The sequence below is a fragment of the Argopecten irradians genome, chromosome 4 (genome assembly GCF_041381155.1).
Source record: "Argopecten irradians isolate NY chromosome 4, Ai_NY, whole genome shotgun sequence".
Taxonomy (NCBI): Eukaryota; Metazoa; Mollusca; class Bivalvia; order Pectinida; family Pectinidae; genus Argopecten; species Argopecten irradians.
The window spans coordinates 45,643,440-45,662,550 of NC_091137.1; the positions used below are offsets into that span (position 1 = coordinate 45,643,440).

General features: G+C 33.8%; 1 protein-coding gene across 2 annotated transcripts; it reads left to right on the forward strand.

Moving 5' to 3' along the window:
* The first annotated feature begins 941 nt into the window (after positions 1-941).
* LOC138321829 (26S proteasome non-ATPase regulatory subunit 3-like) lies at positions 942-16,935 on the forward strand. Of its 2 annotated transcripts, XM_069265818.1 has the most exons (11): positions 942-1,072; positions 5,731-5,921; positions 6,444-6,584; positions 7,314-7,450; positions 7,919-8,109; positions 8,630-8,733; positions 11,787-11,901; positions 12,469-12,692; positions 13,925-14,080; positions 14,584-14,634; positions 15,623-16,935. In XM_069265818.1, exons 1-11 carry the CDS (start codon positions 979-981, stop codon positions 15,698-15,700), a joined length of 1,482 nt encoding a protein of 493 aa, XP_069121919.1. In that variant the 5' UTR covers positions 942-978; the 3' UTR covers positions 15,701-16,935. The 2 variants fall into 2 exon arrangements, with proteins under 2 accessions (XP_069121919.1, XP_069121920.1); XM_069265819.1 differs by lacking the exons at positions 13,925-14,080; positions 14,584-14,634; positions 15,623-16,935 and adding an exon at positions 13,766-13,873.
* The last annotated feature ends 2,176 nt before the right edge of the window (positions 16,936-19,111 follow it).

The following is a 19,111-nucleotide window of genomic DNA, read 5'->3' on the forward strand; positions in this document are numbered from 1 at the left end:
AATGAAAATAAAATATTTACCACTGTCATCTCCAACCTCAAAATGATCATCTGCATCTGTAAAATATTATAGATTTCTTACAACTTCGTGGTAAATTGACATAAAATTGCTCACATATCAGCAGCATTACAATTAATTAAGGGAAAATATGTATAAAGAAAGATTTCTACGGAGGCTACTTTGAAAAAGTTGGATGACAAGAGAAAGTGTTCAGGAAGAATAAGGTTCTGATGCTTCATCGACAGCATAGTTTTTGTTATTTACTCAGTAAAATCATGCATTCGACACCTATTATGGAAATATTGGTAAATCCAAGTAAATTTTGTCACGTTCTTAACTGAGAACAGTGCTAATATTGACTAGCCATAACTCTGACTAGCTTATATAATCAGAGCAATGCTAATATTAATTAACCTTAACTCTGACTAGCTAAAATAATAAGGGAAAATATGAACAAATAAAGCATATTTACTGAGACTCACTCACGTATTTGAGTTATACAAGTTGCTATCAATTATTATTACTGTTTCCTACAGTACATCGCCACGTCTTCACATAGACTAATATTAAATATTGCTGTTCAGATGTGCATGTCGTGTGCTCCTATTGATTTTTGTAAAATAAAAGTTATTTGGTTAAAATTTTACACATAAAGTTAATTTACAGCATGGATGACAGCTAAAAAAGAATGTGTCCGCTTTAGTGGAGAATAGGTGAACGTCGCCCCATTTGCAGCCCAACCACCTCAGTTTTTAAATTTTCCCGCGCTTTCTTGCTGCTCTATATATAACTATGAATGTAAAATATGATGATTTATAGAACAAATAATTTAGTAATTATATTACCGTTAACAAAATAAAGCCTCATGTTTATTAGCATAAAATTGTGGGGTTAATATTTCAAAAAGTATTTTTTATTATTTCTTTCTCATTTGCTGCGGGATGTACTTCCGCCATAGCGTTCACAATTTTGCACATCATGCCGGGGGTGACAACAACTAAAACACCAGAAAAGCCTGTAAATGGCGTCACAGAGGAGCCAAAGAAAGATCCAGATGTCCTAACATTAGAAGGTTGATTTCACAATTTCTATTTCAGACGTGTAGCATTATCTAAAATGTGAAAATAAGTCAAAAATTTAACTTGCATCTCAATGCACAACCGTTGTTCTTACCAGTTTACCCCAACCGTTTTCTTCCCTGGTACTACAAACGCTTGGTGTGCTAATTAACAACAAGTACTACCTGTGTTTATATAAGGTTAAAGTAATATAGCATAGAATTCTTTGAATCTGATTGGAATTGGTTCTAGCTTCGAGCTTGACTTGGTAGTCGGTGCTACTCTGAATTTTTAACATTCGCTGATGCTTAGGGTTAGGTCGGTGGTTGAGCAATACTTTCTGAAAGTAAAACTATATTGAGATTTTCGATAGCTGACCATGGGATATATATATATACATATATATGTATTGTTGATGGAACGTCAAAAACTTATATTAACACGTATGCAAAGATTAGTAATTATTAGCTGCGATGACGTAGCTCTGAACGACGGACGGAAGATTTCTGACAGATGGTCGTCGTCAGAGCTACGATTCCGCCCCATTGCCCGTAGTGTTGCAAAACATCCAGCGGTGAAAATGTTGCTTTTCATGTGTGTCATGTAATTTTTTAATTAAATTCAACAATATCAAACATTTTTAACATAAAATGATTATTTATTTACCCACCTCCTTGTCTAAATTATGTTTTGAAGCACTTTTGAATAAGCTCACATCTCCGACACGGCTCACTTGGCCGCCATGATGCTTCTCGTTAGAAAGTCTCGCGCTCCAAATATGGCACCTAGTACCATATATGGAATGACCTACAAATTTTCACTACGAAAGAAATAAATGTTACAAAGTTTTTAACATGAACTTTAAAAATTCTTTTTTGCTTAATTCTTAATAATACTTACATTTGTTCAGTTTCACCATATTTATTCTTAGTTTGTTGGCTTTTTTAAAACTTTTTAACATATTTTACCTGTTGAGTGTTTCATTTCGTCACGGTTTCCGGTAAATCAAACATGGCGGCGTATTTGAACAGAATTATACATGTGTTGTGTTTGCCTTGGATTTTACCACTAATAGTTGATGAAAGATTATAATCGAAAGGTTTGTGAATTGAATATTGATCATAGTTGTCAGAACAATACAGTTATATAAGGATAATACCCGAAAAAATATATTTTTATCAGTCTCAAAGTGCCCGATGTGGATCACATCGGGGCTTGCAACACTAGCGGCAACGGGGTGGAATTCATACCCTGCCGGTAACCGGAGTGGAGGCAGGGTATGATTATTCGTTCTAAGTAATTATCAGGTCAGAGAAAACCACTAACTTGCGTATTATACGTATACGCGAACTAGAGTATTATAGCCCAATTGGAGTATGGATTTGTTACTAAAAAAAGCCTAAATTCAAACTACCATCACTACACACACGCAGACTACAGTATACAGTTAAAGTATGGGGTTGAGGGATATAGCAAGTTTCTGGTTTCCTGAGATTTGTCTATTTCCCGAGGCGGAGCCGAGGGAAATAGGCAAGTTCGAGGAAAACCGGAAACTTGATATATCACTCAATCCCATACTTAAACTGTTTTAATATACCGATACATACAAAAGCTATGATAAGACTAAAAATATATTTCTTTCATACGCTAACGTTCTCTCTATTCCTGTCGCGTACGGCAATGTCCATTTGAGATCGAGATAATTTTACATTGTAATCGATCTATGTAATCTTATCTTCAAACATACAAATTATTCTGAGATGATAACTGTGATTCTATGTAGGGCTGAAACGATTAGTCGAATAATCGGAGGCGATTAGATTAATGAAGCTAATTGCTGATAATCGATTATAGATTTTATTAATCGTTAATTGTAACATGCATAGCCAGTGCATTGTAAGCTGACTAAACACGTTGACAGATCATGGATTTCTGAGTAAGCCATTCCGACTGGAGTTTCATCTCTTTATGTACATGTTTTGAACTCAACAAAGCATATATGATGTGAGAAATACTTGTTAAATTAAATCTCTGTGGAAGTTAAAGTCATAAATCAATGAAAAAGTGGATGTCATGAGAAAGCTTGCAACACGCTGTTCGCCAATTTTTCACTAGCGATCGACTCCATGTTGTTACGTCACGGAGGCCTAATCCCCCCCGGGACGCTCGGGAGCGGAAGGAGCAGTAATCTTGAACATTTAAATTTTACTATTGCATGTGTTTATCATATAAAAAGAATGTTTTTGTTCATATTCTAATTGAATATAAGAGTTGTTGATTTATTTCATTTTTTTGATCACGGAAATAAAAAAGTTCATTGACGAAAATTTGGTCATGTCGCTCCGTGGCAATCCAGATTTGGTTGATTAGTCGTACGTGTGAAGGTCACGTCAAAACAGCGGGTTAGCAGACTTGATTTAAACGATGTTACGGAAGACAATACAGGAACGGAATTCAGAGCTTGTTTGGGATAAAATACGTTTGTTTTGTCAATAAATCTATTCTTATTTGTTGGTAGGCTTATATTATATAAGGCATGTCCTCTGTCATATTATACGGTAGGTGTTATTATTAGATGATAACAAAACTTGGCGGACGTTTTCAGTAGTCAGTAGTGAAACAATATAGTTGCCTTCAATTCAAACGATTAATCGATTAGTAATCGATTACATGTGACCGAATAATCGAATACAAAAATTACTAATAGTTTCAGCCCTAATTCTATGTCCGTTTTGTTTTGCTTCTATTCAAACCGCAGGTTAAAATTTGATTCCGCTATGATTTCTCGGTATTTCAACATTTATACCACTAGGCATAATACTAAATTTGTATATAAATATTGTTGAAATTCCGAGACGTTAACCACTTACAGGTAGCCTAAATATATACATAAGATAAAGTATAATTTACTGAAATTTGTGCAGTAGAAGTATTTGTTATGCTTTGGTCACAGCCCCTTCCGATTAGCTATAGGCTTAGGATGTACTCCCGGCATGGTTTTTAGTCATTTTGGTCTGGATCCCGGCCGGCCAGTGGCTGAGACTTTCAGGCATAATCGGGGAGATGCCCGTAAAGTTTTAACTTCAAGTTAAAATCCCTCCAGTGTCCCGTAGATTTTCGTAACCGGCAACATATCCTTCACGCATCGTTTAGTATCGTACGATATTCGGCCGGGAATCAAGCGTCAATCACACCGCTCGACATTCAGCTGGGTCTGGTACAACTATTGTTCATTGTCCGTAAGATACTCGGGCGATTCACAATATATATTCGGTTGATATTTCCTGCCTCACCAGTCCCTAAAAATTCTCTTTCAAAACAAACGATTACCGTACAGCCTCATTTTTATGTTAATGATCTGTGACAATTTTTTTAACTGGTATTGTCCGATGTCGGAAAAATAGCAAAATCACCCGTGTACTTCCAATTACCCTCTATCCCCGGATACGGGCCTATCATTGCAACCAAAGCATTATTCAGGAACTTGATCCAACTTTTCTCAAAGTATTGCATCTATTTTCAATACTTTCGGACATGAAAATAAATCTAATTTTTGCATTTGTGTTATGTTTCATAGTTAAATAAATGCGATTTGTGAAAATATTTGGGAAAAGTTGATTTTAAAGCAATTTCATCTATTTTTTTGCTCTAATTAGGGTATAATACTCTAGTTTGTGTATAATGCACCAGTTAGTGGTTTTTCTTGACCTGATTATATGAACTAAGTCGGTGGTCAGAAATTTCAGTTAACTACAATCAATTATTATAAGAGGTGGATTGCCTCGAATATTTGCTAAATTATTTGTCCTTATAATTATACTATTAATATTACCAACACTTAAGATTGATATATTTTCCTGCTAATTTGTATCCAACAAACATTCTATAGTTTATACCATCACTATTACTTTTTTCAATTTGTACATAGTACAATTCACCTAGGATCACCTATTATATCTGGCCTACTTACCTGCATAATTCCATAATGAGTGTTTTTGTGTAATCCTTCAGATACGCATTGCCTTCATTCAACATTCAAATCCTCTCTCATACCAAATTCCTTACTGCAGAACAGACTCATAAGTTCTCATTCATTCCCTCTACTTTTCAAGACTGGAATGCACGGACTTACTCGAGATCTTGTAACTTCAAAATCTATGGACTGTCTTTAATTTTTCCAATAATTTTTTTCTGTGATATAATTTTTTTCTGTGATATGTGTAAGTTACAGTAACACTGTACCGTATAACAGTTTAATAGAACCTCAGTTTTCAATGCATTATAAACACAACTTATATGTAAAGACATAATAGTAAAATGTCATTAATATCAGACAATAATAGTAGAATTTCACAGTATCTGTATATCTATAGTTTTGAAAAAGATTTATGTTATGCAATACAATACTGTATATGGTACCTCATACTACTTTTTACATGCGTAATATGAACATGTGTTTGTACATAAAAAATATATTGAAATAATGTTCAAAATGTGCCAAATCTACATTTGATCTCACACTTTTGGGTGTCTAATGGATAAAACATGAATTTAATTATAGCTGGATATTTGGCGTTTGGATGTTAAGTTTTGTTACAAAACTGTTTTTTAAAGAGACATTGTGTATTTTATGGAATAATTATATAGTATGTATTCCTACCTTTATCAACAGACATCAGGGAACATGTACGACATATTGAGAAATCTGTCTCCACAAAAGAGCCGAGGTATTTGTCGCGGGTCATGCGTGGTCTGGTGGGCATTCGGCGCAGACTCAACCCCACAGTACTGAGGAAACTGTTAAATGGTTACATGGTTAACCAGGCTACCCAGAAGGAGGAACTATTAAAATATGTGGATGAGGTATTAATACTATGTTATGAAATTTACTTAATTCTCCCCAAATGTATGGTAATTTGATAATAAAAAATGATGGCTAAGTTCAAGCATTACTAAAGCTAGCAATTTTCAGATAAGGTATACTAATTTTTTTTACCAAAGAGTCAAACAGTTCGAAATGGTTGATGACTGTTTTTCAAGGCAGTTTTAATTTACAAAACGTAAATTTTCAATCAAGTTTGATAACATTTATAGTATTACAGGATTATTTCAGGCTCTTTGAGATGACATTTATTATTCATAATAAAACAGTCTTGGGCAATTTCTAGACAATTAATATAAAGGAACTTTAATACAGTCAACATTTTACTTGAGGGGGATATTTATGCTGATTACGCAAAGGTCACTTGATCGCGAACATTTCCCCCCACGTAATATTTTGTACATATATGGACTTTGGTATTTATAAGTCGTTGAATTATTTACCCAAAAGCCAAGGTATATTTTGACAATGACAATGAATGTGTACAATTTACTCTGTTTAAGCCAATGGAATCTGATGGACCAGACACACCGTTCCGACCCAAATCTGGCAAGGCAGCGAATACTGCTTTAATACCAGAAGTAGAGACATATCTTCATCTTCTTATATTGATCCATTTGATTGACCTACAGAAATATACGATGGTGAGCTCGACATACATTATAATTCATGCTTATGACGTGTCCATTTTCATTCAAGGTGAAAAATTTGTCTGATTATAATATATGTAAAGAGTTTGAGAATTCCCGGTAATGTTTCTGTAATCTTTATCATAATTAATTTATTCTGACATTTATTTACAACATACAAATATTAGGTAGGGTTGAAAATACAGTAGGTTTTTATGATGGTTGGGGGATTCTGCTATTTTAGAGCCAGCTTGTATCTATTTTAATGCTTTTGAATCAATGAATATCATTCTGTCGTTGCTCTACGTTATGCTCCAATACAAGATCAAACAATGGCCTGATCGGGGTCACCTCAGCATGACCCCTGGCCTAATCTCGCAACATCTCAGGACATACTCTTAGCCGTTTGTATTTACGAATGAATCAACCACACCTAAGATATCGTAGGCGTCACCCTTATTGGCTAAACACAGGGGTCATGCTTAGGTGACCCCAAACGGGGCATTGTTAGATCTTGTATTGGAGCGTAATGTAGAGCAACGTAGTGGAGCGGAATTACAAGTCTAATTTTAATTAGATTGGAAATTTGCATACATTATTTCAAATTCAATTTTGGCATTAATCATAGCATACACAAAAGAATAGGGAAATTGTATTGTTAAAAATTAGAATTTTCCTATGTGTTGAAATCATGTTGTCAAGGTTTCCTTGATATGACATAAATCTCTGTTTTGTTCCTGACAGGCTGTAGCATGTGCAGAGTTGTTGATGTCAAAGATCGCGGTACAAAACAGACGTAGTCTCAATATGTTGGCAGCTAAATGCTACTTCTATTACTCTCGAGCATATGAACTTACAAAACAATTAGACAAGATCAGATCGTAAGTATTTTGAATATAATTGAAAGATAAATTTTATTGTACCGTCAAAAAGTTAACAAGGGTTGATCAATTTTAAGCACTTTGGAAACCATGTTTTAAAATGCCATATGCCAGAAAGTCAATACAACATACACAAAAACTTGGAAAATAATGACTTTCTGTTTCTTTTATTTCTGATATTTCTTGTTTTTAATAGAGGCCATATCAAACTTTATTTCAGACATTACATTGATTATATAAGCAAGGGAAGTAACTTTTGCAGGATAGTCAAATTGTCTATGTACATGGAAATCGGCAGTCCTGCAAATTTTAAATCTGGACAGTTTAACAGGAAACAAAGGTGTCTATACTATCAATGATCCGATGTACATTATTTATCCCCCAAAAAACAAGTTCTGAATCACATTTCATTGTGACATACAACAATATCGGGCATTATTTGAGATGTTTTATTTTGCTATCCCAAAGTTTCTTACATGCCCGACTACGGACCGCGACCTTGAGGTCTGACTATGAAGGACAAGCATCGCTCCTGAACCTCCTCCTTAGGAACTACCTCCAGTACAACCTCATAGAACAGGCCGACAAACTGGTGTCCAAGTCGACGTTCCCGGAGAGTGCTTCTAACAACGAGTGGGCCAGACACCTGTATTATCTAGGTAAGGAACACCTATCATGGGAATATATGTTATTGTAGCAGGGTCGATCATCCATGACGGGGTAGCTCAATCCGTAGAGCATCCAGGAGCAACTAGTGTTCGGCTTCGCTGATTCCAGATTTTAAACCCTATATAAATTAATGATAAATATAAAAAAAACAATATAAATATTTAAATAAATTTTGTTTGCAAACTTTTGTGAGAATCCGCTACGCGGATTCCCACAGTTTGCAAATAAAATTTCTTTCATACCCCGATGAAATTCAAAAATAGTGACTTCAAATGCTTAATTATATAATAAACAAGATCATCCTTTTTGAAGCTAACTTTCTGCCACACATACTATAGGATAATTTTATTTGATATTGTTTCAGCTTAAAAAGTCCTTAGGCAATTGGTTGATGTAAATATAAATGGTGTATTGCCTTTGGCGTTTGAAAAAGCTACATGCATGTCAAGCACTTCTTTGCAAATACATTTCTTCTCCTTCTTATAAATATTACTTTGTCTTTGATTACAGGTAGAATAAAGTCTGCTCAGCTTGAATATTCAGAAGCTCACAAATATTTGCTACAGGCCTTAAGGAAAGCTCCTCAACACAGTGCTGTAGGCTTTAAGCAGACCGTAAGTATGACTGGTATATATCAGGTAACAGATAATGAAACTGTTGAAGAAACTAAAAAAGCACAAGATTGTATGATTAATGCATCATTTTTACTGCATTCAAAAGTTTCAAAAATTGTTTCAAAAAGAAATATGTGATTCAATCAATCTAATCAAAATTAGACTAGTAATTCCGTTCCACTACAATGCTCTACGTTACGCTTCAATACAAGATCTAACAACTCCCCATTAGGGGTCACCTCAGCGTGATCTCTATGGTGAGGCTAGCAAATGGTGACCCCTAAAAGGGAGTTGTTAGTTCTTGTATTGAAGCATATCGTAAAGCATCATAGTGTGGAGCGGAATTACAAGTCTAATTTTAAGTAGATTGTGATTCAATAAATATAAATACAGTATAATTTGAAACTAAAACTAATATAACTAAATGTTAACAGGACCAGTCCATTTGTCTAGAAGTTAATGGTTAAACAAAATTAATTTCAGTTAACCTGCAGTAAATATACATTTGTATTTAAAACGTTTGTTTATCAGATACAGAGACTGACCATCACTGTAGAACTTTTGTTAGGAGACATCCCAGACCTGTACCATTCTATGTAAAATGTTTGTTTATCAGGTACAGAGACTGGCCAGCACTGTAGAACTTTTGTTAGGAGACATCCCAGACCTGTACCATTCTATGTAAAATATTTGTTTATCAGGTACAGAGACTGGCCAGCACTGTAGAACTTTTGTTTGGAGACATCCCAGACCTGTACTATTCAATGTAAAATGTTTGTTTATCAGGTACATAGACTGGCCAGCACTGTAGAACTTTTGTTAGGAGACATCCCAGACCTGTACCATTCTATGTAAAATGTTTGTTTATCAGGTACAGAGACTGGCCAGCACTGTAGAACTTTTGTTAGGAGACATCCCAGACCTGTACCATTCTATGTAAAATGTTTGTTTATCAGGTACAGAGACTGGCCATCACTGTAGAACTTTTGTTAGGAGACATCCCACACCTGTACCATTCTATGTAAAATGTTTGTTTATCAGGCACAGAGACTGGCCATCACCATACATCCCAGACCTGTACCATTCTATGTAAAATGTTTGTTTATCAGGTACATAGACTGGCCATCACTGTAGAACTTTTGTTAGGAGACATCCCAGACCTGTACCATTCTATGTAAAATGTTTGTTTATCAGGTACATAGACTGGCCATCACCATACATCCCAGACCTGTACCATTCTATGTAAAATGTTTGTTTATCAGGTACATAGACTGGCCATCACTGTAGAACTTTTGTTAGGTGACATCTCAGACCTGTACCATTCTATGTAAAATGTTTTTTTATCAGGTACATAGACATGGCCATCACCATACATCCCAGACCTGTACCATTCTATGTAAAATGTTTGTTTATCAGGTACATAGACTGGCCATCACTGTAGAACTTTTGTTAGGTGACATCTCAGACCTGTACCATTCTATGTAAAATGTTTGTTTATCAGGTACATAGACTGGCCATCACTGTAGAACTTTTGTTAGGTGACATCTCAGACCTGTACCATTCTATGTAAAATGTTTGTTTATCAGGCACAGAGACTGGCCATCACCATACATCCCAGACCTGTACCATTCTATGTAAAATGTTTGTTTATCAGGTACATAGACTGGCCATCACTGTAGAACTTTTGTTAGGTGACATCCCAGACCTGTACCATTCTATGTAAAATGTTTGTTTATCAGGTACAGAGACTGGCCATCACTGTAGAACTTTTGTTAGGAGACATCCCAGACCTGTACCATTCTATGTAAAATGTTTGTTTATCAGGTACAGAGACTGGCCATCACTGTAGAACTTTTGTTAGGAGACATCCCAGACCTGTACCATTCTATGTAAAATGTTTGTTTATCAGGTACATAGACTGGCCATCACCATACATCCCAGACCTGTACCATTCTATGTAAAATGTTTGTTTATCAGGTACAGAGACTGGCCATCACTGTAGAACTTTTGTTAGGAGACATCCCAGACCTGTACCATTCTATGTAAAATGTTTGTTTATCAGGTACAGAGACTGGCCATCACTGTAGAACTTTTGTTAGGAGACATCCCAGACCTGTACCATTCTATGTAAAATGTTTGTTTATCAGGTACAGAGACTGGCCATCACAGTAGAACTTTTGTTAGGAGACATCCCAGACCTGTACCATTCTATGTAAAATGTTTTGTTTATCAGGTACAGAGACTGGCCATCACTGTAGAACTTTTGTTAGGAGACATCCCAGACCTGTACCATTCTATGTAAAATGTTTGTTTATCAGGTACAGAGACTGACCATCACTGTAGAACTTTTGTTAGGAGACATCCCAGACCTGTACCATTCTATGTAAAATGTTTGTTTATCAGGTACAGAGACTGGCCATCACTGTAGAACTTTTGTTAGGAGACATCCCAGACCTGTACCATTCTATGTAAAATGTTTGTTTATCAGGTACAGAGACTGGCCATCACTGTAGAACTTTTGTTAGGAGACATCCCAGACCTGTACCATTCTATGTAAAATGTTTGTTTATCAGGTACAAAGACTGGCCATCACTGTAGAACTTTTGTTAGGAGAATCCCAGACCTGTACCATTCTATGTAAAATGTTTGTTTATCAGGTACAAGACTGGCCATCACTAGATTTGTTAGGGACATCCCAGACCTGTACCATTCTATAAAATGTTTGACCATCACTGTAGAACTTTTGTTAGGAGACATCCCAGACCTGTACCATTCTATGTAAAATGTTTGTTTATCAGGCACATAGACTGGCCATCACTGTAGAACTTTTGTTAGGAGATATCCCAGACCTGTACCATTCTATGTAAAATGTTTGTTTATCAGGTACAAAGACTGGCCATCACTGTAGAACTTTTGTTAGGAGACATCCCAGACCTGTACCATTCTATGTAAAATGTTTGTTTAACAGATACAGAGACTGGCCATCACTGTAGAACTTTTGTTAGGTGACATCCCAGACCTGTACTATTCAATGTAAAATGTTTGTTTATCAGGTACAGAGACTGGCCATCACTGTAGAACTTTTGTTAGGAGACATCCCAGACAGACATGTGTTCAGACAGAAGTCCATGAGAAAGACACTGGCTCCATACTTTCAGCTCACTCAGGGTATGTGTTGCTCTTCAAAGTCTGATGTAGGTAGTTCTGGTTCATGTATGCATATCGTACATTGTTAAGTTTGTTTGAGCAGAGGCACTATTATTCTTTAATTACATAATCTACATTCTTTTGCAATGTAATAATTGAGGGGTTTCTAATGTTAGTTCTTATTTGCACCAAAATTTTCAAGAACAATTATTTCTGAGTTTGCCCCATTTCATAATTGCACTAAATTTGTTCATAAATTTTTTTTATGCTGAAGCCACAACAAAAATGATAGGACTTAAAATGATACCCTTTATTGTTTTGTCAGAAATTATATTTAAATGAAATTCTTAATATATTTTTTTCACCTTAAAAAGCAATTTGTAGTCCCTGCATGAAATCAGTGTTAAAATATTGAATAATTTCAAGGTTTTTATTGAAACCATAGATAGGATAAATCTTCTCATAAATTGATAATGAAATAATATTTGTTTCTTCTGTCGATCGTTATACAATAGTTGTTGTTATACCAGTTTATAAGAATGACGACTTCATTCATACACACATGATATCTTCATTATATTTTGACAGCTGTGAGAACCGGTAACCTTGCTAAATTTAATGAGACGTTACACAAATTTGGCTCCAAGTTCCAAGTAGAGGATACATACACACTTATAATCCGCCTACGTCATAATGTCATCAAAACTGGCGTGAGAATGATCAACCAATCGTACTCCAAAATCTCTCTGATGGACATCGCACAAAAACTGATGCTGGACAGTCCAGAAGATGCAGAGTATATTGTAGCAAAGGTAGGCTATAAGGGATTGATCTCCGAAGAAAAATTATTTCTAAACAGTTTAATGTCTTAACATTACCCAGAGTAGTTTTAAAACAACATGTGTGTACCAACCAGTTTCATGGTGGATACAGACCTTGAAAAATACTTGAATTTCAGTTTTGGACTTGAAAGTCCTTAAATAAAGAGATTAGACTTGAAAAATCCTTGGATTAAAGAAAAGGCCTTCAAAATTCTTGGATTAAAGAAATGACCATGAAAAGTCCTCGAAGAATACATTTGTTCTAAAATGCCATTTGATTTCTCATTCAAAATTTGTATTATAAAGTAAAATGAACATAACTTTGAACAAACTTGTCGTGGAAGTGTTGTTGGAGAATTGACCTAACATTCAGATTTTTAATTCTGTACTCCGGACCATGTTCTCGTTCAGATTAAGACACATCCCAGAACTTCATTTAATGAACTATTTCTTCATTCAATCATTTTAATCTTTGGTGATGGTAAATAATCAATTCAGCAATTGTTCCAGAAGTTTTAGCTGCCTTGAAAATGATAAAAAATTCCTTTAATATATTTTTTTTAAATTTCTGTACGAACCATGACTTTGGTTGTTTAACTAATTCACCTCTGGAGACACATTTAGACTCTTCTAAATCAAATACTAGACTAGGCCATTATGGAATTTTAGGGGTGAATACCAAGCATACCTTGTTTTATTAAGATAAAAATTTTAAATAAGCTGAAGAAAACAAGCAATATTTGAGCAGTACCTAAGACATGTTCATGATGTGGGAGTGCTTGGTTACAAACTTATATTAAAATCAGACTTCCGTCAAAATTATGAATTTAATATTAAAGTAGATGACCTAAGCTTTGCCTGCTTTCTGTCGATAGTGTTTGACATTCTGTCAGAACATGGTTCTGGTATATATCTATCGGGTGATGCAAGAAGAATTTTTAGGATATTGTAATGCTTGTAATAGATAGATATTTATGAGTAATACAAAACTCTTAAATATAATTTAATGTACTTTTAGGCTGTTCAATATGATATAATTGTTGAAACTTTAAACATATTAACAGGCTATCCGAGATGGAGTAATTGAAGCTGTTAACATTTTAATCTGTATTTACAGGCTATCCGAGATGGAGGAATTGAAGCTGTTAACATTTTAATCTGTATTTACAGGCTATCCGAGATGGAGGAATTGAAGCTGGTAACATTTTAATCTGTATTTACAGGCTATCCGAGATGGAGTAATTGAAGCCACTATTGACCATGAACAAGGCTATGTAAAGTCTAAGGAGACGAGTGATATCTACACGACTAAGGAACCTATGGCAGCATTTCACCAGCGTATTAGTTTCTGCCTTGATATACACAATTCTTCTGTAAAGGTACAAAATCATGAGAACATCCTAGCCAAAATCACTCTATTCCATCATATTACAGAGTTACTTCCCTTGTGGGTAGGTATCCATTGGGACATCATTTTTTTGTGAGCAAAACTCACATCATTTTCTCTGAAAAGAATGATGTTACGCTCATAAACACATGACGTCACAATTAATAACCTACCCGCAAGGGCAGATAACCCTGTTATGTCCCAATATTGTCCAAATACAAAATGACCAGCAAGTGCAAGTATCTACAGCAAAGCTAGATGTTTGTCCCAGAGTAAAGCAGGATAAACTCTTTGTGTTAAAATCTATGCTGAAAAATTAGTTCCTCATTATATTCTGAGTTGACTTATACTTTGTTCAAACCAGAAATCAATTTGATAAAAAACAGAAAATTATTCTGCTGCCCAAACTATAGGGAGATCACTCCTATTGACACTGAAGATTTTTTCAGATTCAATACAATTGTTTTTAACTTTTTTTTACATATATATTTTCAGGCTATGAGATTTCCACCAAAATCATACAACAAAGACTTAGAATCAGCTGAGGTAAGAATTCAGGACAACAACTAGTTTCTTTCTTAAAGGTCCTCTGCCTTTGCGAAACAAAAATTAAACGTTTCTTAAAAACAAAAATAGAATACGAAAATGTTTATCAATGGCCTAAGAGGATGTTATAACACCAAACAAATGCAAGATTCTTTGTGTAAACTATGTTTAACAGTGATCAGTGAAGATTCATTTCGCTGTTTTGCACACGTGCGGTAATTAGGACGACCACAGGAAACATAAAACGACCCACGTCATGAATATTAGCATTTGATTTATTCTAATTGAAATATTATATAATAATAAAGGTAAATTAATGACTTTTGTGACTTTATGAAATTATCAATTTCATTTTACATTACCATTTTAAAAATTAAAAGCCGTTTCGAAATGGTAGTGGTCCGTAAAGGCACCTTTCAAACGGCTTTTAATCTTTAAAATGAAAAGTAAAACAAGATCGATAATTTTGTAGAGTCGCAAAAGTTATTAACTAATACCATTAATATTGTATTTATCATCACCTTCTGAACAATTTAATTAAAATGAATAAAATGATAATTTTCATAACGCGGGTAGTCTTATGTTTCCTGTCGTCTGTTTCCTGTCATTGTCCTTATTACCGCGCATTAGTTGTCTATCACAGCGTAAGACGGCAAAACAGCGAAATGACTCTCCACTGTATTCATATATTACGCAAGAAATCTTGCATATGTTTGGTGTTGTAACCTCATCTTAGGTCATCAGCATGTGTTTTCTGGTGCTATTATTGTTTTTTAAGAAACCTTTATATTTTGCTCCAGAAAGGTAGTGGGCCTTTAAAAAAGCCCTGCTTTATAAAAATGTTATGCAATATATATCAAATATGATTATTTTGATTCAAGAAATAATTGATCTTTTAAGTAGACAAAAAATTTACAATTTTAAATGTTATTGATGCTTATTGATTTTTTATCGAAACCATTTCTAATTTGTGAATATTTGATTCTAGGAGAGAAGGGAACGAGAACAGCAGGAATTAGAAAGTGCAAAGGAGATAGCTGACGAGGATTTTGACGGGTTTCCGTAGATTGTGATAGACTGGCTTGTTTGGATAAAGACATGACTAGAATGGTCTTGTTGTTAAGTTGTTGCATCATGTTAAAATGACAAATCCTATTGATGATGTTGTCTACAAGACCAACTCGGCGGTGATGCAGTGACAATAGTGATGTATATTTAACTTATATCTTAGCAGTAAACTTTACTGCAATGTAAGTTCTCATTTCTCAAAGGATTTAGTAATACATACAACAGGATGTTTAAAACTGGTATGTCATTTAGAATTTTGCAAAAAAAAAGGTGTGTAAATGATCTCTTTTGAACATAATGCCAGGTTTGCAAAATTCAAAGTGCCTGAATCGTCATAATACTGACACAATCCAATTGTAAATATTGGATAAAATGGTAAGAAAGATACTGTAAGTGCTGGTATACAAGTTAGAGGGTAAGATATGGATAATTGAATGCCATCATATAGTGCTATATCTCATATGGGATATTGTTAACAAAAATCTATCATTTTGATGATGTCCGTTAGACGTCAATTAATGTCATAGCTTATATGGAAAGATCTCTGATGTCCTGACTCCTCAAATTATCATTGCTATATAACTGATAGTACTCTTTTTGTCAAATTTTGTCAGATATATGTCATAAAGTTAAGATAGATGAGGATCTTTTAATGCTTTTTCATAACAAAATTTATTATTATCAAAAAGAAAGTAAATGTAGTAAACAATTAAGAGGAATATCAACCAGGCATTTTCTGAATTACTCTTTATCACCGTTTCATTTATTTTAGAGTATTTAGTATGTCATTGACAATTTATTTTACTTTAAATCATCCACCCCTGTAAACACATTTGAACTTTTCTTATTCTAAAGCTGGGACAGTTCATTATAGAATTTTAGGGGTGAATATGTTAAACCAACTTATTTTCTCGTGTGACGAAAGTACATGGGTTATTAGAATTTGCAAAAATTTGCAAAAATTATTCATTCCAAAAGCGTTAAGACTAAAAGAACAATTGAAAATTTGAATTGTAAAATGTGAAGTTAAATTGTTCTAAAAAACGTTGAGTTTCAGTTAACTGTGAAATTAAGTTGGTTTGAAACATATAGTGAGACATTAAGTTGTTATTGACTACTATTGAAGATATAGCACATTCTTATAACAATGGAAATGTATGTATCTATTGTATTCATATGTTTCCAAGAATCTTAAACTACATAAAATTTATAAATAAATATGTTCAACATAAATTTTGTCAGCTTTGTTATTGTATACACAACATGTCTTCATCAATCATAAATAATTAACACAAAAGTTCAGAGATCTGATTCTTGCTGTTTTCAGAGGATTTCCTGATTGAACAATATTTATTAGAAACAAATCATGTTACGCTAATCTCAGTTGTCTCCCTTGGGTTGCTGTCCAACCAGCCAATCTGCATATTTGAGAAACGGTTATCTGGTTATGAGAAACACTTTGCACAATATTCATATTGATTTTCTGAGGATATTTCAATATCATTATTTAATGATTAAAAATTGTTGTATTTGACATACTGAGTACATCGGTGATTCAACTGTACTGAATATTTTTCTAATTTTGCAGTTTTAGTTGCCATGGTAACTTTTCAAAATATGTATAAATTATGAAAATATGGAAATTTTGACAATTTTGGCCAAGTTTTTGTCTTAAGAAACCATAGAGTACATCTTTGAATATCTAATACAATGTTTATTTCTCCTAAAGATGTATTGGAATTGCATACATATTCTTAGCTGCAATATTGTAGCTCAAAAGACTGGAAGACAGATAATTCTGTCGTCTTTAGAGCTAAAATTGGTGCCCATTACTGCTAATGGGGCAAAGAAATGATTGTGCAAATCAATATTAAAACATTTGTATGCATTTTATCTTACTTGCTGATATCACTTACCTACTAGGCAATGAAACTGAACAGTATGAAATATCAAATTCACAGAGAGACAATTTTTTTCACATATAAATATGATAGTCTTTTCGATGGAAAATATAAATACCGCAAACCTACATATTATGAATTTGGCGACTTTTGAGTGGTAAAGTAGATATTAATAATTGTCGTTATGTTTCTTTTAGACAAAAATAATTTATAAATGCATGTATACGCTTAAAATAGTTGGAAACCTTCAACAAAGTACATTGTATAGAAAACTGAGGCATTGCTCCACTACGACGTATAGGAACCATTTACGTACTCTGGCCTACTAGACCTTTTGACCGGGTACGTATATTCGTTCTAACATGTTCTCAGTAAATATATAATAAAGTTTTTTTGAAGGATTCTTTATTGTTTCTTAGCCAAAAATGTAGCAAAAAATGGCCAAAATTGTCAAAATTTCCACATTTTCATAATTTATGCATATTTTGGATGGTATAACCATGGCACTTAAAGCTGCAAAATTAGTAAACTTTCATTTTAATACAATTAATCACTAAATGATTAAATAAATAAATTATTAAAATTAATAAATAGATAAACCATACATGTACATATAGAATAGGAATTTTACCCATCTTTGATCTAGACCCTTAAAGGGTCTAAAAATGGTCTATGGCCAAATTGATATAAAGTATAACTAATTCTCAGACCCCTGTGCTCTCTACACATAGTTACATTTTTCAAATTAAAGTTAAAGAGACATCATCATTACATAATTATATAACATGCTGGTAGAATACATAAACATGTATAAGTGTTATCGTCATACATATTCATAAGCAGAAACTCTCCATTGTGTACAGTAAACACCTGCATGCCTCATACATATGCATGAGATGACACAAGATATAAACCATACATTTGGTTCAGTCAAGGACAGTATGTGAATAAATTCAGTACCTTTAGAAAATCGCTTCTTTCATTAAAGCAAAGTCTTTCAATAAATGGTTTGATAAATAAATTATTTACAATTACATGTAAGTCGTCAGCAAAAATGTGTCTCACAGTCATGTCATCTTTGGGTTAAGATGGAGATAAATCCATAAAATCTGTTACATAAATAATGTTGGACTTAGGTTAACCCCTTGTTAATCCACTCAGTTGGATGTAAATGAAACGCTATAAACTACTCACACCCTGCAAGTATATCTCAGACTTTCAAACATGTTTCTACTAATTTATAAAAAAAATACAAAAAAAAACAATAAAATTTTTTAATGTATCTACTAAATATTATACATGTAAGTGAGAAAATGGGAGTGAAAGAGATGTTTGTTTTGTGTTTATCCATGTATACTGTGAAAAAAACTAATGAAAATGTGTTTCAACTAAAAAAAATATATAAGTTACCACCTACTGGATCCATTTTCGAGAAATTTAAGTACATTAACATATAATAGGTCTTATTATAGTAAAGTTTTTTTTATAGATAACTAAAGTATACCAAT

Excerpts from the sequence above, each read along its gene's own strand:
- LOC138321829 (XM_069265818.1), top strand. The coding sequence starts at position 979 with ATGCCGGGGGTGACAACAACTAAAACACCAGAAAAGCCTGTAAATGGC. Across the intron at positions 1,073-5,730 it reads AGATGTCCTAACATTAGAAG|ACATCAGGGAACATGTACGA; the intron begins GTTGATTTCACA and ends CTTTATCAACAG. Across the intron at positions 6,585-7,313 it reads ACCTACAGAAATATACGATG|GCTGTAGCATGTGCAGAGTT; the intron begins GTGAGCTCGACA and ends TGTTCCTGACAG.